At 38.0% G+C, this 22,520-nt stretch overlaps 1 protein-coding gene across 1 annotated transcript in view; it reads right to left on the bottom strand.

Annotated features, from left to right (window-relative positions):
- SNX4 (sorting nexin 4) overlaps positions 1-22,520 on the bottom strand; it is a 71,581-nt gene that overhangs the window by 27,136 nt on the left and 21,925 nt on the right. Inside the window, exons 3-7 of the mRNA XM_047734759.1 lie at positions 20,883-21,018; positions 20,656-20,805; positions 19,347-19,394; positions 13,267-13,322; positions 8,171-8,243 (exon numbers count right to left, since the gene is read on the bottom strand). Coding sequence (XP_047590715.1) covers positions 8,171-8,243; positions 13,267-13,322; positions 19,347-19,394; positions 20,656-20,805; positions 20,883-21,018 — 463 coding nt within the window. The remainder of the gene's footprint in view (positions 1-8,170; positions 8,244-13,266; positions 13,323-19,346; positions 19,395-20,655; positions 20,806-20,882; positions 21,019-22,520) is intronic.

The raw sequence follows: 22,520 nt of genomic DNA, 5'->3' as shown, positions 1-22,520 counted from the left end.
CAAAAGGCTGAAAATATTTACTATCTGGCCTTCCGTAAAAGTCTGTCCATCCCTGCACTAGACTCGGGACAAAACTCATAGTCTTCATTCTGCTTGAAACACTCCACAGAGTTGTCCCCAGACCTCTCAACTAATTTCTCTAAGGATGTTATTTCCCAATTATTTTTTGAGTCCTATAGAGAGTGTCAAAGTCTATTTGCTTTTTTTTAAAGTTGTTCCATCATCAAGTAAGTTTGGGAAACATTGAGATAATAAAATTCAACTTTTTTTTTTAGGATATTTATTTGAGAGAGAGCAAGCTTGAGGGAGGAAGGGTCAGAGGGAGCAGACCACCCCCTCCCCCAACCACGGACTTGATCCTTGGACCCCAGTATCATGACCTGAGCCAAAGGTAGTTGTTCAACCAACTGAGGCACCCAGGCATCCCAAAATTTAACACTTTTCTTTCACGCAGGACTTTCTGGACCTTTACCACCATATATGAATCATGACTATTCAAGAGAGATATGGTTTGCACTAGAAAACACCATACAGAACTGGCAAAATGCCATTCTAGACCACTAACTCGCTTAGATCTTTGTATGTTAAAGATCAAACCTCTTCTGGAAAGCTGAGCATTTTATCACCCACTAAGATACTATGTATGGAAGAGAGGGAAAGAGAGCACTTATTAACCACATAAGAACAGAAACTACAAGCAACTTAAGTACAAAATGCAGATCCAAAATAAATGTTCAAAGACAAAGTTTGGGGGTGCCTGGGTGGCTCAGTCAATTAAGCATCTGCCTTTGGCTCAGGTCATGATCTCAGGGTCCTGGGATTGAGCCCCTTGCTGGGCTCCCTGCTCAGCAAGAAGTCTGCTTCCCTCTCCTTCTACCCTTCCCCTTACTCATGCTCATGCTCTTTCTCTCTCTAATAAATAAATAAAATCTTTAAAAAAAAAAGTTTGTAAATCCCAAGGATTAAAAGTTTATTTCTTGGGGCGCCTGGGTGGCTCAGTGGGTTAAGCCTCTGCCTTCGGCTCAGGTCATGATCTCAGGGTCCTGGGATCAAGCCCCGCATCGGGCTCTCTGCTCTGCGGGGAGCCTGCTTCCTCCTCTCTCTGCCTCTCTGCCTACTTGTGATCTCTGTCAAATAAATAAATAAAATATTTTAAAAAAAAAGTTTATTTCTTGATTCACAGACCTGTACTCCTGGGGATAAAAATACATTATATGTTTATTTAAATAAATAAATAAATATTTTAAAAAGTTTATTTCTTTAAAGTATATCACTCCTGGAAGCTGGTACAAAAGGATCTTCTACCATAATTAGAACTCTGAAAAATAATTTGGCCCACATAGCATGCCCCAAAGAGGTAAGTCTTCCTATACCAAAAAGGTGAGCAACCACATAAGGAACAACCTACCCAGGAACTAGACCACACACACACAGTAGTTGTTACAAGACCAGTGTTTCTGGTATCAGCTATTCATGGAAACAAACGGATCCAGCCAACTTAAACATGAAATGACTTGTACCTAGTAATCAGGCAGTGAGAAAGAAGATGAAAAAAAGAAAAACTATAACCAAAAATTATCATTTCTAGAGAAAAAGAAAAGCAAGAAGGGCAGAAAAATAAAACAGGAATGATGAGAACCTAAAACCAAATTAATTCATGGGTCATTGGTAACAGGGAAAAGAAGCTAGACTGCCAATTCCATTTCTGTTGACAAGTCTTTCTTTTTTGAAAACTGATCATCTGACAACTGACAGGGAAAAAGTGACACCTAGCAAATTCTATGACAGCAGAAGAAATGTGACAGACTCATCCAATCGTTCTACCCAGCTCAGGATCATTGGGAGAGATAAGAATGCCTTTTCTGTCCTCACTGAAGTAGTAGCCGATTAAATGTTAAAATGGACAGTTTCAGGACATTCTTTGGATGATCCTAGACACACATAGCTTTTCTTTTCTTTTGATCTATTTCCTAAGGACTCAAAGATGATGAGAGTAAACTCTTGTTACCTACTGCCATAATGGTTCCAAAACAAGCTGCACGTAGTACTTTATACTGCCACCATCACTAAATAGCTCACAAACACTAGACAATACCATCTTTAGGACTACAAATGTCAAGTAGTATCTTAATAATTATAATATGCATTTTCACAGTATTTGTGAAGTTAATCCCCCCTTGCTTTTAAATGTGATTTTTCCCTAAAGAGGCAGCATATACTACAGAGGAAATACAGGATTTATAGTCAAATGAATGAGTTCAAATTCCAGCTCCTTCTTACTTTAGGGTTTAACTTTGGAGATTCAGTAAACCAAACCAACCTTGTTATTACACCTTTCTTCTAGAAATGTGGAAATGACCATCATATAACTTTGTAAGGATTAAATAAGATGACATTTGTAAGGGTCCTTGCAATAAGGAGGATGACTCAATGAAAGCCAGTTCTCTTCTTGCTCAGTCTACCTGAATTTATGTCCTCTGTCAATATGCCATTTATAGGTAGTCAAGAGCATGGACTTTTAAGTCAGACAAAAGTGGAAATTTTGGGGGCACCTGGGTAGTTCAGCCGTTAAGTGGTTGCCTTCAGCTCAGGTCATGATCCCAGAGTCCTGGGATTGAGCCCCACATCGGGCTCCCTCCTCGGCGGGAAGCCTGCTTCTCCCTCTCCCACTCCCCCTGCTTGTGTTCCCTCTCTTGCTGTGTGTCTCTCTGTCAAATAAATAAATAAAATCTTAAAAAAAAAAAAAAGTGGAAATTTTTGTTCCACACATCTATTATAGTGTGGTATCAAATTATTTAATTTCATTTAGTTACTTTCCTTTGCCTCTGTTCCTAATCTACAAAATAGGGACAGTAACAGTACCTATCTTTAAAGGGCTATTGTGGGAACTTGTTTAGAATACTGTAATATGCTTGAGCTCTGACACACAGTGATGAATGTTAGCAATCAATATTGTCGTTCTGTTATTAATTACAAGACACAAATTATTTCATCTGAGTCTCATAATTCTATGAATAAGACACCTTCATATAACAAATATTTATTCAGTACCTACTACATGCCAGGCGGATATTCCCAATTTTTAGCAAAGAAACAAACCCTGAAAGGTTATTAGATTTGTCTGAAGGACCCAATAAATGGCAGAGACACTGTCCAAAGCCAGCTCCTCTCTGTCCGAGGCCACCCACTCTTTTTTTTTTTTTAAGATTTTATTTATTTATTTGAAAGACAAAGAGCACAAGTAGGCAGAAAGGCAGGCAGAAAGAGAGGAGGAAGCAGGGTCCCTGCTGAGCAGAGAACCCGATGCAGGGCTCGATCCCAGGACCATGGGATCATGACCTGAGCCAAAGGCAGAGGCTTTAACGCACTGAGCCACCCAGGCACCCCTAAGGCCACCCACTCTTTAGGGTTGTTCTGTTTTGATCTCTTAAATATTTAACTCTTTAACCAATCTAAAACTTATTTTTTACCTTTTCTACTTTCGAAAGATTCTTGACAGAAAAGATAGTCAAATAAATCTATTTTCCCTTCATCTGTTAGGAATTCATCCTCTGTCTCAAAAATCAAATACAATAGGGGCGCCTGGGTGGCTCAGTGGGTTAGGCCGCTGCCTTCGGCTCAGGTCATGATCCCAGGTCCTGGGTTCGAGCCCCACATCGGGCTTTCTGCTCAGCGGGGAGCCTGCTTCCTCCTCTCTCTCTGCCTGCCTCTCTGCCTACTTGTGATTTCTCTCTGTCAAATAAATAAATAAAATCTTTTAAAAAAAAATCAAATACAATAAAATAAATAAATAAAAGAATTCATCATCTGTCTCAAATAGCACTTAAGCCGCCTTCTCCTGACATTCTGAACGTTACAAAAAGGCCCTCCCTGCGATGCTTTTTGTGTTGTCTGTAGGCTTCTATCTGCGTTGGGGCTTAAACCTTTCATTTTTACTTTTCTGTTACTGTCCATGATTAAATAGACTTTTTCCCAACTTCAGAATAATCAAAATTTTAGCTAATCAGAAAGTATACGACAGGGGCGCCTGGGTGGCTCAGTCATTAAGCATCTGCCTTTGGCTCAGGTCATGATCCCAGGGTCCTGGGGATCGAGCCCCACATCGGGCTCCCTGCTCAGCAGGGAGTCTGCTTCTCCCTCTCCCACTTCCCCTGCTATGTTCCCTCTCTCACTGCCTCTGTCATTTAAATATATAAAATCTTAAAAAAAAAAAAAGAAAGAAAGAAAGCATCCTATATTGTTCACTAGCATTTCTTCATTCACTCACTCAGAATTTCAATTTGACTCAGAGATCGAGTGCTGCCTTTCCTTTCAAGAGCTCAAGCTATCTTCAATGTCATAAAGTTTCTGAAGCCTTTTTCATAAAGTTTAGGATGAGGTGCCTTGCTGACTTAGTCTGCAGAGCATTCAACTCTTGATCTCAAGGTTGTAAATTACAGCCCCACGCTGGGTCCAAAGACTACTTAAAAATAAAATCTTAGGGAGGCCTAGGTCAGTTGGTTAAGCATCTGCCTTTGGTTCAGGGTCGAGTCCCACGTCGGGCTCCATGCTCTGCAGGAAGCCTGCTTCTTCCTCTGCCTGCCACTCCCCCTGCTTGTGCTCCCTCTCTCTGACATATAAACACAAAAAAATCTTAAAAAAAAAAAAAACTTAAATAATTTTTTAAAAATATTTTATTTATTCACCTGAGGGAGAGAGAGAACATGAACAGGGAGGGGCAGAGGGGCAAAGGAGAGGGAGGAAGAATCTGAAGCAGACTCCACACTGAGCAGGGAGTCCACTTGGGGCTCAATCCCACAACCACGACATCAGGACCTGAGCTGAAACTAAGAGTTGGACACTCAACCGACTATGCCACCCAGGTGCCCCGATTTATACATATATATTTTTTAAATAAAATCTTGGATGTCTGGGTGGCTCAACTGGTTAAACATCTGCCTTCAGCTCAGGTTATAGTCCCAGGGTTCTGGGATTGAGTACCGAGTCGGGCTCCCTGCTCAGAGGGGAAGCTGCTTCTCTCTTTGTTCCTCCCATCCGCCGCCGTGTGTGCACACTCTCTCTCTAATAAATAAATAAATAGAATCTTGAGCAAAAACACACAAACAAAAAGCTTGGGATAAATATCTATACCCAGAATTCTCTTACTTATGTATTACAAACTCTTTGATGAAAAGGTTGTTTTCTTCAAAGGTTCTTTTCACATATACATTACTGACCAGTTCTCCTGGTTGGTTATAACTAAATTCAAGAAGCAATTTATCTCTTTATTCTTAGATTTGATTTATTTGACAGACAGGAATCAAAAGTAGGCAGAGAGGCAGGCAGAGAGAGTCGGAGGGGAAACAAGCTCCCCGCGGAACAGAGAGCCTGATGTGGGGCTTGATCCCAGGACCCTGAGATCATGACCTGAGCTGAAGGCAGAGGCTTAACCCACTGAGCCACCCAGGTGCCCCAAGAAGCTAATTTATTTTAACTATAAACTGATGGTTACCAGAGGGGAGGTAAGTGGGCGATGGGTGAAACAGGAGATGGGGATTAAGGAGCACATTTGCTGTGATGAGCACTGGGTGATGTATGAATTGTTGAATCACTATACTGTACACCTGAAACTAATATAACACTATAGGTTAACTATACTGGAATTTAAAATAAAAGAAGCAATTTCTCTACTTTTTCAGATCTTTCTTAAACATAAAAATGTCAGCATATACATTCATTTGTTCATTCATTCAATGAATTATATATATAGTGAGTATATACTAGGAATTGGACGTGATTCCAGGGATTTAGCAGTGAGAAAATAAAGCTGCTCTTGTGGAGCTCCCATATACTAGTAGAGAAGATAATTAACAAATTAAAACAGAACACAATGTCTGATAGTGTTAATATAAAGACAATAGCAATGACAGAAAATGATAGAAAATTGCATCATATTTTATATAAGATGCCCAGGAAAGATTTCTCAGAGGGAGGCATTTGAGGTGAGAAATGAATGACAAAAAAGAATAGGTCAAGAGAGGTTCTTAAAGGGGGGCATGTGGGAAAAGTGATATGGGCATGAGGAAGAACAAATAAAGTCCTAGGGCAAAAAAAAGTTTGATATGGCTAAATTTCGCCATAATCTTTAAAGGTTATTAAATATTAATCACATTTAAAAATATACTTTCAGCAGAAAACAAGATATAATCACTATGGTTTATCTTGCCCTGTGACAATTTTTTTTACTGTTTTATGAAAGCCATCACATATGTATACCTTCCTTCAGGCTAAATAAACAGTCTCACAGCAATAACAATGACAATCATCTCTCCCTCCTTCAGGTCTCACTTAAATTTATTACCTATACTTCACAGCTTTTCTGAGTGTTTAGGTGTTACACTCTGTTCAATTCACCGCTCCTCTTGGAGATTTCTCATAAATCAGATTCTAGCTGGTTTTTCTGCTTTGTCCTCTAGTTTTCTTCTGGGTCTGAAAGGCTGTTTGAGAGCCTTCCAATACCTGGGGTTAGTCATGTGAATGCACAGTAATGTACCTCTGCCTAATTGAACTCCCAAAACTGTTAACCTTCCTGCTAAAACAAGGCTTTCTACAGTGTTCCCCTCCCCTTCCCTTCGGTTGAAGGTCTTTAAAAAGGATATAGCTTTCACAACCAGCCAGACCTCTAACTTAAATTGATTCTCCAAGGTTTCTAGTATAAAAGACAAAGCTATATGAATAATTCTTCCAGTATTCTGCAGAGTCTCTGTCCCCCCCACCCCCAACTTTCCACAAGAACTGTTGTCTAATGACCTTATCAATCCATAGCTTCCCAATACCCAGATGTTGACTCTAGCCTAAGAATTCTCACAAGTCCTTTTCTTTTATTAGGAAGTATCTCATAATTTATTTAGGGAATCTAATGGTATTCTAAATGGTTAAATAGGAGACTGGGCCAATATATTCAAAAGAATTTTTTCCCTTATTTTTTTATACTTTTTATCATAGAAATCTTCAAACATACAAAAAGTAGAGAACAGCAGAACATACTTCCACTTCCCAACACTACCTTGAACAATTATTCTATGGCCAATCTAGTTTCATCTAAAACTGCCCCCACTTTCCACTCCTCACCAGTAGATGATCTCATTAAAACAAATCCCATATAATGCATTTTAAGAGGTTTCCAATCAGTGTAAGTTGCGATCCTAGACCTGGTATCCCAGTATCTTTCAAAGTCTTTTTTTTTTTTTTTTAAGATTTTATTTATTGGGGCGCCTGGGTGGCTCGGTGGTTTAAGCCTCTGCCTTTGGCTCAGGTGGTGATCTCAGGGTCCTGGGATCAAGCCCTACCTTGGGCTCTCTGCTGAATAGGTAGCCTGCTTCCCCCTCTCTCTCTGCCTGCCTCTCTACCTACTTGCCTATCTCTCTCTCTCTCAAATAAATAAATAAATAAATAAATAAATAAATAAAAGATTTTATTTATTTATTAGAGAGAAAGAACATGAGCTGGGGGAGGAGCAGAGGGAAAGAGAGAAGCAGACTCCCCACTGAGCAGGAAGCCAATGCAGGGCTCAATTTGGGGCTTGATCCGGGACTCCAGGATCATGACCCAAGCCAAAGGCAGATGCTTAACCAACTAAGCCACCCAGGTGCCCCTTTCTAAGTCTTTAACCAGGCAAGTTCTAAGGATTCCCTGTCTACCACAGCCAACCACATGGTTAAATTCAGTGATTGTCCCTCCATTTCTAATTTATTTTGTCATGGCAGACCATTACCCAAAATAAGTTTATATAGGAGAATTTAAGAACACAGGCACAGGATGGCCCAACATATATAAGCTATTTCACTATTAAAGAAAAAAAATAACCTTGAAAGTATAAGGATATCATTACATGTAGATCTAAACTCCCACACTTAATTATATTCCAACACTGAAACGGTAGGCCTTTGACAAGATAGTCAAACAACCATACACAAACTACAGAGAAAACAATAGGCTAAAAACCTTCAAGTTGTTTATGCCATAAAACATTTCACATTTTCTTAAAAATGCAATTTAGATGATAAACAGACCAAATCTGAAAGCAAAAATCAGCTATTCATCATAAATACCATCCATGATCTAAAAACATAATTAGGTGAGAAGCACTTTCTTATAAATGTGTGTCGAAAAACTCTTGGGGACCACTTACAGCTCTAACTCGAAGAAGATGAGAGATGACAGACTGTAGTTCATCACTATAGTGTTTTAGTTCAGTAAATCTCCTGAAACAGGAAATAAATAAAACATCATTTTTTTCTCATGAAAACAAGTCAAAAACTGAAAGACAAAACAAGAGTTCCTGAGAACAATGAAACTGATTCTATTTGACCATATGCTGGCTTTATGTACACACCAATACAAATTCAAAAAACTCTAAAACAACCATATTTTCTTTTGATATTTTTTCTCCTTTTGATATTTTTAAAGATGTCATACTTTGTAATTTTTACTGTGAAACTGAGATAGAGAAAAAAATTATCTGAAAAATTACTTGAAAAAATTCAAGGTGCTAAACTCATGGTCTCTAACCCTCAGTCTTTATGCTATTCAGTAATCTTTGTTTCCCTAATCTAGTGACTACCATTCTGCATAAAGATATGGAACTTCGGGGGCGCCTGGGTGGCTCAGTGGGTTGAGCCGCTGCCTTCAGCTCAGGTCATGATCTCAGGGTCCTGGGATCGAGCCCTGCATCGGGCTCTCTGCTCAGCAGAGAGCCTGCTTCCTCCTCTCTCTCTCTGCCTGCCTCTCTGCCTGCTTGTGATCTCTGTCTGTCAAATAAATAAATAAATAAAATCTTAAAAAAAAAAAAAAAAAAGATATGGAACTTTCTGATACCACCACCTGTCGCTCTCCAACCAAGCTTCACACATTAAACACAGCCATTAGTAGGATCTCCTGCCAGCAAACACATCTACCTCTATTATTTCGTCCTTCCCCCGAGGATCCTTCCTCCCATCAATACTCTAAATTCTACCCAAGCTATACCCCAGATTCCTATTTTCTAACTTCCACTCTCTATAAGCTCCTTCTCATTAGCATATCAACTAACTCTCCCATATTTAAAAACCTACACACACTCCCTTGACAACACACCCAACTCTCAACACCCTCTCATACCCAGGCCTCTCGCAGGCATACTTTAAGGCATTCTCTCAAGTGACAACCACCTCCCATTCACTGTGCAGCCCACTGCAATCTAGTTTTGCCTACAGCACCCAAGGACAGAAATACTCCTGACAAACTCACTAATTATTCTCATATTGCTAAAACCCAAGGATATCCTTTAGGCCTCATCTTTCTTGGTCCTTTCAACAATGTAACAGCTACCCTCACCCTCCTCAAAAATTTGTTCCCTTGCTATTGGTTTTATTTTCTCATGATTTTCCTTGTACTCTCTGGTTATGCCTGAAGTCTCTTTGGCAGTTCACATTTCTTTCACCCACCTGTTATACCTTCAACTTTAGTGTGCAAAGAACCCCTGAAGTATTTGTTAGAAATGCTACCGAGGGCTTCTCAGTAGGAAAGGGGTGTGAATAAGCAAACTGTGCCGGAGGCCCTAGTGGGACTCAGGAAGCTTGAATGTTTAACAAGCCCAACCCACAGGATTCAGAGGCTACTAATCCTCAGATTACATTCTGGAAAACACCCCCAAAGTGTTGGTACTCCTTAGGGTCCCACCATGGGTCCTCAGCCATCTTAATAATCAATCTTTCAATCTACACACTCTATGTGACTTATCATTCACAAAGCTTCACAATTATAATGTACATGCTACTGAATTCCAAACTTCTACCTTCTACCCAAATATCTCTCCTAACCACCAGATCTGTAACGCCAACTGACTAGCTGACATTTCTACTTGCTTACATACCCAAAACTCAATTTATCTTCCCCTATCCCTCCCAAATCTCTCTTCCCTGTATTCCCTCACACTCTAAAGACTGAAACCGGGGCGCCTGGGTGGCTCAGTGGGTTAAGCCGCTGCCTTCGGCTCGGGTCATGATCTCAGAGTTCTGGGATCGAGCCCCGCATCGGGCTCTCTGCTCAGCGGGGAGCCTGCTTCCTCCTCTCTCTCTGCCTGCCTCTCTGCCTGCTTGTGATCTCTCTGTCAAGTAAATAAATAAAATCTTTAAAAAAAAAAAAAAATAAATAAAAAAAAAAATAAAGACTGAAACCTGGGTGCCATCTGTATTTTCTGCCTCATTCATTCATTCTACTAACTAACCTCTTGGTCTACCTCTTAAGTATTGCCCAAATACTCTAAATATTGCCACAAAAAGTAGAAGACTCAAGGCCCATTTTAAAACTGCTCTTTAATAGTCTAGTTTGAAGAAACATATCTTATTTTATTTAAGTTTATTATTTATTTTTTTTAGTAATCTCTACACTGAATGTGGAGCTCCAACTCATGACCCCAAGATCAAGAGTCACATGCTCTTCTGACTAAGCCAGCCAGGTGCCCCAGTTTGAAGAAACATAAACATGCGTGAAGCTAGTATCATTTTGGTAATCCCTCTAAAACAATGTTTTCTACATTTTAAGAAAGGACAGAATGAAAGTATTTTAGTGATATAAACTATTTTAGTAATAGTATGAATAATAATTATATATTGGACCACCTAGACCCAGTATATAAAATATATATAATATATAATATATGATATAGCTACAACAGATTCTCTGCATGAAGACTCTGTTTTAACAATGAATGATATAGGGGTGCCTGGCTGGCTCAGTTAGAGGAACATCTGACTCTTGACCCTCGGGTCATGAGATCCCATGTTTGGTGTAGAGATTACTTAAAAATAAATAAATAGAACTTAAAAAAAAAAAGGACAATGAATGATAGAGACAATCCTCTTATCTAGAACTTAAGGCAAACAAATTCTATTACTAATTATATATTAGTTACACATTAATAAGAATAGAAGCAAAAAACTGCCTTGGTTATGTTGCTGGTCATATCAAACTTAAAATTCTATATATAATATGGATATTAAATAAAATTTTACAATCCAGAAACCTGGTTAGGTCAAAAAAGGGAAGGCCTCATTCAATTGATAAACTCTTAAGCTGAAAAACACTCAACTGACAAAATACTAAAATAATTAAAATACAGTCTCATCTACTTGCTCCTCAAATGAATGTACATCCACCAAAGTCATAAAACTAGCTTACTAGGTTCCTCAAAGCTTTTTTTGGAGGCTGACTTAAAATTTTAGTTCTTTACCTAGAGAACATCTCTTATATACCATGCATGTCATTATAACCCTCATAATGAAACCTCAGTGGAATCTTAAATGCATATTACTAAGTGAAAAAAGCCAATCTGAGAAGGCTATATACTGTATATGACATTCTAGATAAGGCAAAACTATGGAAATCACTGGTTGCCAGGGGTTGGGATGATGGGATAAATAGGCAGACCACAGAGGATTTTTATTTAGAACAGTGAAAATACTTGGGGGTTTTTGTTTTTTATTTTTGTTTTTATTTATTTATTTTAATTTTAAGTATGCTCCATGCCCAACGTGGGGCTTGAACTCATGACCCTGAGACTAACAGTCATGTGCTCCACAGACTGAGCCAGCCAGATAATCCACGACAGTGCAAATACTTTGTATGATATGATAGTGATGAATAAATGTCATTATAAATTTGTCAAGAGTGAATCCTAACGTAATGTCTTTGGGTGATAACAGTGTAGTCAAAAGAGATTTATCAACTGTAACAAATGTACCATTCTGGTGGGGGACGTTAGCAGTGGGGTTGACTGTGCATGTGTGTGGGCGGGCAGAGGGTAAATATGGGACTTCTGTGCTATCTATTCAATTTTTCTGTAAAACTAAAACTCCTCTAAAAAGTCAATAAAGTGACACCTGAGTAGCTCAGTTGGTTAAGCATCTGACTTCAGCACAGGTCATGATCTCAGGGTCCTTGGATGCAGTCGCACATCAGGCTCCCTGCTCAGCAGGAAGCCTGCTTCTCCCTTTGTCCTCTCCCTCTGCCCTTATCATGCCCATGCTCATGCTCTCACTCTCCCTTTCTCAAATAAATGTTTTTTAAATAAATAAATAAGTCTATTTTTTTAAAAAAACCCTAAGGGCACCTGGGCAGCTCAGTTGTTAAGTGGCTGCCTCTGGCTCAGGTCATGATCCCAGGGTCCTGGGACTGAGCCCTGTCTTGGGCTCTCTGCTTATTTGTAGAGCCTGTTTCTCCCTCACCCACTCCCCCTGCTTGTGTTCCCTCTCTCATTGTGTCTCTCTGTCAAATAAATAAAATCTTTTAAAAAGTAAGGTAAAATAAAATAAAAAATTTTTAAAACCCTCAATGGTTACCTGGTCACAATTTCCTGATTACCAAAACTTTAAATATTTATTTATATTTTATATTCAAAATTTATATTAAAAGCTAAAGGCATTATGCTAATGTCAGGCATAATACGTTATCAGACTATGCAAACCTGGCATTTGGTAAGAATTTACACCACAAAGAAATTAATGCTGAAGGCCTAACCAGAGAAATTCTAACACACCTCATGAACTTTGTAGCCAAAAATGGAAAAGTCTCATCTGCCTGAGCACCTTTCTAACCAAAAAATTTAGCTGAATCAAAGACCAGGTAAAGGTCCATATGATGAGGAGCCTAAATTATCCACCCAATTCAGAGAATGAGTAAAACCAAAATATTGAGAAAGGCCTAGGGCCCATCCTAAGGAAATTTTTTTCTGAATGCACAGGCTTCCTTTATTATAGAAATGGTCTCAAAACACCAAACTGATGTTAATGAAGTCAAGCAGCTGTCCTATAAATGCATCTCCATGAAATTATTATACTAGTATACATTTATCTATCAAGTTTTCTTGGTAGACAAAGTAGTTTATTATTAAATATATACGTAACATATAATAATCTTATCCTGAACTTTGTACATATTTGACAAGCAAAGTCATTAAGAAAAACTACTTCATATGAAATTAAAATTATATCTCTTAATTTTCTGATATCTTCAACATTTTCATAAATCCTTCTAGAAAAAAGCAGTGGTTTAATTTTCTAAAACCTTAGTTACTTGCAACCTTAAACCTAATTAAGTTACCAAATCTCAAAATCAGTTTTAGACTGTAAGAGGATTTCACTAAATGTAAATTACTTTTTAAAATAGCAAATAAACTGCATACATTCAGAAATGAAAAATTAAATCATTCAAAACAACACTGTAATTGTTATTAAAACAAAACCTTACTTGTCTGGGTTTTTCACTCTGAATGTTGCATTAAGCGCTTTTAACCTGGAGTCTGCCTGGAAAAAATAATTTGTTCACTTAATACAATTACATTTCAGGTTATAAATCCAAACAGTTTTACTTTTCCTTTAGAAGATGCTCAAGTACAGTTTTCTTCATATCATTTGTGTCAAACACATTAAACATATCTAAAAGAAAAAGGCTTAGTAGTTATTTTTGAAAACACTACAAAAACAATGTTTTAATAAATTAAGTTGAATACATGGCATTCAATGGTATCAAAGTAAAACAATTACAAACATCAACACACTAATAGATATATATATATATATATATATATATATATAGCTCTGCATTATCACATGTCAGAAAAGGTCATGAAAGAAAAGTAGTTTACCTTTCTCTAAATCAAGAAAAGCAATGATAAACTAAATAAAACTACTGCTCTAAAGCACATGCATTACTGCAGGTAGTTCCCAGATCGAATCCAAACCAAATACACACTGGTTTTTTCACTGTCATGATCGGTATCTTAAAAAAGAAACATGGAAATACCTGAACTAAATACTGTACACTAAAGTAAAACAAGATGACATCAAATTAGTTTCTATCTAGCTGATAGAAAATGTCACAAGACAACACAACTTTTCAACTATCTTTTTTTGCTAACTTTTTAACTATTTTTATTTATTTTAAATAACTGCTCTCAAAGGAGGAACAGAGGGATCAGCACTAAGCAATAACTGAATTCTATAAAATGTACACTTAATATATCCAAATCCGGGGCGCCTGGGTGGCTCAGTGGGTTAAGCCGCTGCCTTCGGCTCAGGTCATGATCCTAGGTCCTGGGTTCGGGCCCCACATCGGGCTTTCTGCTCAGCAGGGAGCCTGCTTCTTCCTCTCTCTCTGCCTGCCTCTCTGCCTACTTGTGATTTCTCTCTGTCAAATAAATAAATAAAACCTTTAAAAAATATATATATATATATCCAAATCCTATCTAAGTTCTCACAAAAGAAAAGAATAGAAGAGAAAAAGAAAAGGAAAAGGAAAGAAGAGGAAAAGGAAAATGAGAGAAAAGAAAAGAAAAAAACACTGAATTATGTTTCTGACCAGGCATAGAAATTATAGAATTTAACAGAGGTGGCTCAATCAAAAATTAATTTTATAATGTAGCTGGAAACTTGCAATCAGCTTGAAAATTTTACATTACTCCAATTTCCAACCAACAATTACATATACTCCCCCAAATTAATAAAATAAGACAAAAACAATTCTAGGGCTCCCCAAATTACTTGGCTTAGAAAATAAAAAACAAATGCAACAAATACTTTGCTCCACAAACTAAGCCTCTCTTAGAACTTCAGACAAGTTATTCAAAAAGCTATCATGAGTATCTATAGATACTTAATTTATCACTGATTTCTGGGGATCCTCTTATTTCTAAAGTCAGTATTTCACCAATTCTGGACCTTTCTCACTTCTTAGGGGCAAACAAGCTAGTGCATGTGCAAGTCCTTACATATATATGTACCTATTAATTTAAGGCATTTATCATGCCCTTCTGTTCTTCTAATTAAAAAATAACTAAACACCAAAGTACTGAAGACTCTATATTTACATACAAACATGATTCTTTAAATGAGGATGAAATTACATTAAAACTATAAGGAAAGAAGGATATTTTCATTTGTACTTTTCCTGGAATCTCAAATTCTTAAGAACACCAATGTATTTTTTACTTTTAATGTCAACAATTTACCAATTTAGAAGTCATGTAGAATGTTAAATATCACCACCTTGAACTTTGCTTACCCAACAACCGGTCAGGTCAGTTCCATGAGAACACCCAACTCAATATGCTCACCATTTCGCAAGATTCCACAAGATTTTAGAAGTTGCCTAAAATGTCCCCAAAGCCAGATCTCGTAAAAAGCACCTGGACTACTTCAAACCACACAGCTTACCAACCCTCTTTCAGAATCCCCATTAAATATCTAAAGAAGCCCCTGAGCCATCACTGTTTCATACCATCTTCTTTTATCTCCTTTAAAACAACACAACTTGGAATTGTTAGTTGTTCACTTGTCTCAACCGTCCACTAGAACGTAAGAGTTATTTTAAAAAGCACATTGCGCACAGTACCCCTGGGAACTGCACAATGACACCCCAACAATACTTTCATCTCCTGTGCTCTCTGCTGTACCCCCAGGGCCTCACAAAAGCCTGCACAAGACAAATACGCTGAATGAAAAATAACCCAACCATTCTCCAGCCCCAAGTTCCTACCTTCCTTCCCATGTTCTCCTTTAGTCCCCACTTCCTCCCCTTTCCCAGTTCCTATTCCATATTTTACCTTACATGTCCTGGATCTTGTCTTTCCCTGGGTAACTTCATTTTCTGATTCTTCTCTTCCCCCAAATGTTGCCTAGCTACCCACCACCCCCAGCTTGGGCCTCTCTCACGTTCCTCTTCCATGGCTCCCAGCTTGACTCCACTGCAGGTTTCTTATTCCTGTCTCAGCTCTAATTTTCTCTCTTCAACCATGAGACCCAATTTATCCAGGACAGTCCTGGTTTATGCTTACTGTCCTAGACTCATTATTAATAGTGCCCCTTTTCACTCTTGAAAGTGTCCCCACTTGGACAATAAATTTTATGGTCATCTATCTCAAAATAATCGCTGGGAAAAAATCTCTGCTGTCATACTCCTTAACAAAGATTATCTAGAACTATTTTAAAGTATCTCATTTGTATGTTAATTTAATGTCTCCAACTACTAAAATATAACCTCCATAAGAACATGGGAGTTTATGAAGGTTTCCAGCTCATCCGCTACTGTTTCCACAGCATCTAGCAGAGCACCTGACACTCTGCAGGCACCCGGCATTTGTCACCACAATGGCTCTCTCAGCATTTCTCTGTAATACACAGATTAGCAGGGATCTTAAAAATCCAGACTGGGACACCAGCAGTCTGTACTCCAAGCAACAAACAGGGTTCTGGGTTCCTCTGAGTCAATGTAAATTCATGTAAGGTTTGGGTATATGGATGACACTTTCTTTTAAGTAACTTACTGAGTTAATAGGAGTTAGAAGAGTACTACTTTATACTAAAGTAACTAGTTTATATGTTCATTACTCTAGAAAAGCTCTTTGCTCTCCTTTCACTAAATTGGTTAACACGAATATTTATATATATATTCAAGACAAAAAATGCCAATATAAAGCAGGGATGAAAAGAGTTGCTGCTCATGTTTATATTAAGTAGAGCAGTGATAAAAAAGAAACTAGATTTTTGGGGTGCTTGGGTAGCTCAGTCAGTTAAGTGATGGACTCTTGATTTTGACTCAGGTCACAATCTCAGGGTCATGAGACTCAGCCCCGCATCGGACTCCACACTCAGCAGAGTCTGCTAGAGATTCTTTCCCTCTCCCTTTATCCCACTACTATTCTATCTTTCTCAAATAAATAAATAAAATCTTAATAAAAAAAAAAAAAAAGGGGCGCCTGGGTGGCTCAGTGGGTTAAGCCGCTGCCTTCGGCTCAGGTCATGATCTCGGGGTCCTGGGATCGAGCCCCGCATCGGGCTCTCTGCTCGGCGGGGAGTCTGCTTCCCTCTCTCTCTCTGCCTGCCTCTCTGCCTACTTGTGATCTCTCTCTGTCAAATAAATAAAATAAAATATTAAAAAAAAAAAAAAGAAGAAACAAGACATATAATTATCTTGCTGGGTATAGTAATTACCCTAAAATGATTTAAGATTATTAATCTAGTAAGCCAAAACTAAAATTAAACAAACGTGTGAAAAAAAGAAAATCAGGGGCATCTGGGTGGCTCAGTGGATCTGCCTTTGGCTCAGATCATGGTCTCAGGGTCTAAAGCCCCATGTTGGGCTTCCTGTCCACGGGGAGTCTGCTTCTCCTTTTCCCTCTGCCCCTTCCCTGCTCTCTCTCTCTCTAAAATAAATAAAATCTTTAGTCAAAAAAAAAAAAAAAAAAAAAAAGGAAATTAAAAATAATGAAAATTAAAGCAAGCTGACGTTTCAGATTGACAATCCAGAAGCCAAGGGCCAAAGTCAAATACTCTCTCTTTTTTTTGAAGTAGGCCCCACACCCAGCACGGAGCCCAGTGCAGGGCCTAAACCTACAACCCGGAGATGAAGACCTGAGCTGAGATCCAGAATCAGACACTTAACTGACTATGCCACCTAGATGCCCCATAACTTCAAATATTCTTATAAAATATAAACATTTGGCCTGATTCAGAACAATCTCATTTTCACAGACTAGTTTCCAATACTCCCTTTACCAACCATTTTTACATATAATTTATAACCAAAAGGAGAGGTAATATGGGATGGTAACGTGTATGTACATGAACCTTACATACATGCATGCATGCATGTATACACATGTGAGATGGTCTAAAAAAGATTCCATTTCACTGATGAAAGGACTTAAAACAAGAACCAGCCACAACAAAACAAGAATACAGCAGGATACAAGGATTTCCAAACTCTCTTCATATATCTTATTTCTGTTCCATTTCATTAAAGTCTGACTTTTCCAATTATTAACATCACGCATAAAGTATTACCTTTCAAAGTGAAAAGTGAAACTGAGGTTTTACCATAAAGCAACCCAAACAGAAATATTTTAACTCTTAAATAGCACCTATCGGAAGATTCAACACATTCAATACACAGCACAGTCTATACAGATGAAGAAATTCAAGGGCTTTCTCAAGGTCACCAAAGTCATGGCCAAATACTGGGTTCAAAGACAAAGAACTGCTAACTAGTTACTAAACTAATGACTAAATCTGTGACTGTTACATAAAGAGAGGTCACCAAAACAATTGTTTTACTTTTCTCTTTTTCTTAGTAGTAGCTCCTAACATCTGGGACTAGTTCTCAGAAAACCTATCAAAAGAAAAACATTTTTTTTAAAGTTTTGAGTTATCTCAAATTCAACTCTAAAATTCCAATATTCTGAATGCCATTATTATATAATAATAAATTATATATATATATATATATATATATATATATATATATATATAACAAATTATAGCCAAGAAAATTCTAATTTTTTCCATGATTCATTAGAATCAGGTTAGGACAGAATTAGATACTTGATTATATTTTCCATGCACAAACAAATTTTATCTTCCTAGTTTTTTGCACTAAATTTCAAATACCTAAGTGCCAATACAAAAATCTCTAAGAGGTGTCTTCATAACTACTGTAAAGTCATTCTGTTCTTGTTGTCTAGAACTACTGGCATTTTGTTACTAAATTATCATTTGATTTGTTCGTCATTCTATATATCCTATCAATCTACATTACATTTTTCTACTTACCTGTTCAGTTTACACAAGAGATAAAAACTTTCGAAAATTTGCCAACAACCTGTGTTTACACTACTTTTGGAGTCAACAGGGAGAGCAGACAGGAGTCAGGGTGGCCTCACACCATACCATGCTTTTTAATTTTTACACAATAATTTCATCCCCAAGGACAAATTATAATGGCTAAATCTGAAAAGCTGTATCACTAACAGACACTAATTGAAAATGACTCATATGCCCACTCAAAACTGACCACCATGTCCCAGCAGACAGAAGCGTGACATTTGGCTCATCTTTTAGTCTGCTATGATTAGGAATGCCAAGCTCAATTCTTCAGAAGTGTCTTTCCTATCTGATAAAAAAGAGCAAGTAAGTGGGCAAGAATGTGAGTGGCAGTGGTAAAGGCAGAGAGGGTTAAGGAAAAAAAAACAAGATACAAAGCCTATGTGCATAGGGCGGGAAGAATCTACGACTTGTGTCTAAATTACAAAATGTTCTTTCCCAACAGAAATGAAATTCATAAATATGCCCACTCTAAACTCATCAGTAACTAAAATTACACAAATCCAAAGGGAATTCACAGTGTTTCTTTGAAAACCCTCCTAATGATATTAGAAGCAAAGTCTTTTTCCAACATTCACACATTCAATAAGTATCAAGTATCCACTAAGTGAACGGCATTATGCTAGGAATTGTAAAGGAACTTGTCAAACTATTTCATACAAATATTCTTACCTTCAGTTGAAACCCAGTTTCATTCACAGTCTCCTTCCAGTTACCTTCCTAAAAATTAAAGTTAATTTTAGAAATCATTGCAAAATAAAACAACCTATAAAGCATACTCCAAATTAAATAAAGTATCTATTATTCTGTTCTTCTTTCAGGGAAGATGGGAGAAAGGTTCAGAAAAAGAATCCATTTCAAAATTAAGCATATAATCCAGAATCCAAAAAACTACCAAAAGACAGACCCAAGATTTTATAAACCTGGGCTTCAAAAAACTAAAGACTAACTTTGATATCTATCATTTAAGTGATGCCAGAAAGTACTGTCTTTATTATCTTTTAAGTATAAAAATGTCAGCTGAATTGGGGAGGGTATGTGCTATGGTTAGTGCTGTGAAGTGTGTAAACCTGGCGATTCACAGACCTGTACCCCTGGGACTAATAATACATTATATATTTACAAAAAAATTAAAAAATTATTTTTAAAAAATGTCAGCTGAGTGATGTAACCTAATAATTTTGAAAATCAAAATGAACTGAAAAACATGATTAAATGTATATTAAAGCTGCTGCAAAGAGATACCTAAGCCTAAGCATTCTATAGTTTAAAAGGAAAAAAAGGGGCGTCTGGGTGGCTCAGTGGGTTAAGCCTCTGCCTTCGGCTCAGGTCATGATCCCAGGGCCCCGGGATCAAGCCCCACATTGGGCTCTCTGCTCCGCAGGGAGCCTGCTTCCTCCTCTCACTCTGCCTGCCTCTCTGCCTACTTGTGATCTCTGTCTGTCAAATAAATAAAATATTTAAATAAACAAATAAATAAAAATAAAAGGAAAAAAATGAATTTTTTTTAAAGACTAATAAATAGGGGCGCCTGGGTGGCTCAGTGGGTTAAAGCCTCTGCCTTCGGCTCAGGTCATGATCCCAGGGTCCTGGGATTGAGCCCCGCATCAGGCTCTCTGCTCAGCGGGGAGCCTGCTTCCTCCTCTCTCTCTGCCTGCCTCTCTGCCTACTTGTGATCTCTGTCTGTCAAATAAATAAATAAAATCTTTAAAAAAAAAAAAAAGACTAATAAATAAAAGAAAAATTGGGACGCCTAGGTGGCTCAGTTGGTTAAGCGGCTGCCTTCGCCTGAGGTCATGATCCCAGCGTCCTGGGATCGAGTCCCACATCCGGCTCCTTGCTCAGCAGGGAGCCTGCTTGTCTCTCTGCCTCTGCCTGCCACCCTGTCTGCCTGTGCTCTCTCTCCCTCTCTCTCTCTGACTAATAAATAAATAAAACCTTTAAAAAAAAATAAAAAAAAAAGAAAAGAAAAGAAAAATACCTGTGTTAAAAACAAATAGAAGATTTTGTCTCTACAAAGGATGGGATGCGAGGCAACTCTCAAGAGAAAGTTTTCCAAGCCAATCCGTCGTCTTTCCACAAAATCTGGGTCCATGTTGTCAGCGGAGAGTTTATGCCAAACGAATTCTGCCTAGGTAAACAAAACAGTCATGAAGAATAGTCTCAGCACTCTATACTTCTGAACCACACTGCTGTTTCATTTCTTACCCTTTTTTCTGGTAGAGGTGGCACAACAATATGGGGATAGTAAACTAAAAGGTAGTTTCTCAACAATTCAAATTCACTATACCGCCTCCACAGTGAGTCTGTTAGGACACTTTGACCATCAGTATGTTCAACTGACCTGAAAAGGAACAGAATAAGACCTCTATTACTTTTTTTTTTTTTTTTTAAATACAAATTCAAGCACACAACCTCCACCAAGATTTGTGACTCCATTTACCAAATGCTTATGAACCAGGCACTCAGTGAAGAACTTTTCATGTAGTATCTTTTTTAATCCTCCTAACCAGCCTGTGAAGCACAGATTATTAACCCCATGCTATAGATGAGAAAGTAGCTATTGCTCTTACAATCACAAAGATCTCTAGATAAAGCACTCAAATCTATCTGATTCCAAAGCCCTTACTCCTAACCACTTTCCCTTCTGCTACAGAAAACCCTCTGAACTCCAGAGAAATAATTATTTTAAGCACATACTAAAAGCCTCAATGTACAATAATTCAGTTAATGTATAGTAATTGGTTTTACAATAGGGTAAAATCTGGCTTAACTGATGTTTCATTAAATAAAAAGTATTTTTAACTACATTTCTGCCACAATGAGACAACATTCATGCTAAAGATCAAGACACCGCAAAGACCTCGATTCAAAGTTATAAAGAAATCAGATGCATCCATGTACCAGGAAATATCTTCAAAGACAAAATGTTAACTCTGAAAGAGTAGGGGGAAAAAAAGATGTAAAAATTCATTTCTAGTCTTATCTTTAACATAGAGAGCTGTAAGCAATGCCATATAAAAGTTCAACTTATAGTTGGGGAGAAGTTTGGGTAAAATCACACCAAGGATATTTGAAGTTAGTCTGGTGGCACCTGGGTGGCTCAGTGGGTTAAAGCCTCTGCCTTCAGCTCAGGTCATGATCCCAGGGTCCTGGGATTGAGCCCTGCATAGGGCTCTCTGCTCAGCGGGGAGCTTGCTTCCCCCTCTCTCTCTCTGCCTGCCTCTCTGCCTACTTGTGGGCTCTGTCAAATAAGTAAATAAAATCTTAAAAAAAAAAAAAAAAGATTTCTACTAGCGTAATCATTCTTAGAGAGCATTAGTCTTCTAAACATTATCGGGACCTTCGTACTTTCTAACTGGTTGCTTAACAGTAACTTTCAGGCCCTCCAAGAAATGCACATATCACCACAATGTGCATGTGTATACTAGGGCATAAAGGCACAGAAGCTAAATCTGTCTTGGAATAAAGTAGTTTTAAGAAAGTATATACATCATGTCATGCTCAGCACAATAGATGTTCAGTGTTTTTATCATTTATATATTAGGTCTGCCACTAAATTTAATCATTGCATGTAAGTAAAAAAGAAACAAAACAGGAAATTCAAATGTACAAACGGCACCCATGGCAAAAACACAAATTATCAAATCATAATTCATCTTAAAGAGTTAACCTTTAGCTTTTAAGAGTTAAAGGGGACGCCTGGGTGGCTCAGTTGGTTAAGCAGCTGCCTCTGCCTAGGGTCATGATCCTGGGATCCTGGGATGGAGTTCAACATCGGGCTCCTTGCTCAGTGGGGAGCCTGCTTCTCTCTCTGCCTCTGCTTGCCACTCTGCCTGCTGTGCA

The sequence above is a fragment of the Lutra lutra genome, chromosome 1 (assembly GCF_902655055.1).
Source record: "Lutra lutra chromosome 1, mLutLut1.2, whole genome shotgun sequence".
NCBI lineage: Eukaryota > Metazoa > Chordata > Mammalia > Carnivora > Mustelidae > Lutra > Lutra lutra.
Note: the sequence above shows the minus strand (reverse complement) of the source record. Positions and strands in the feature narration are given on the sequence as shown.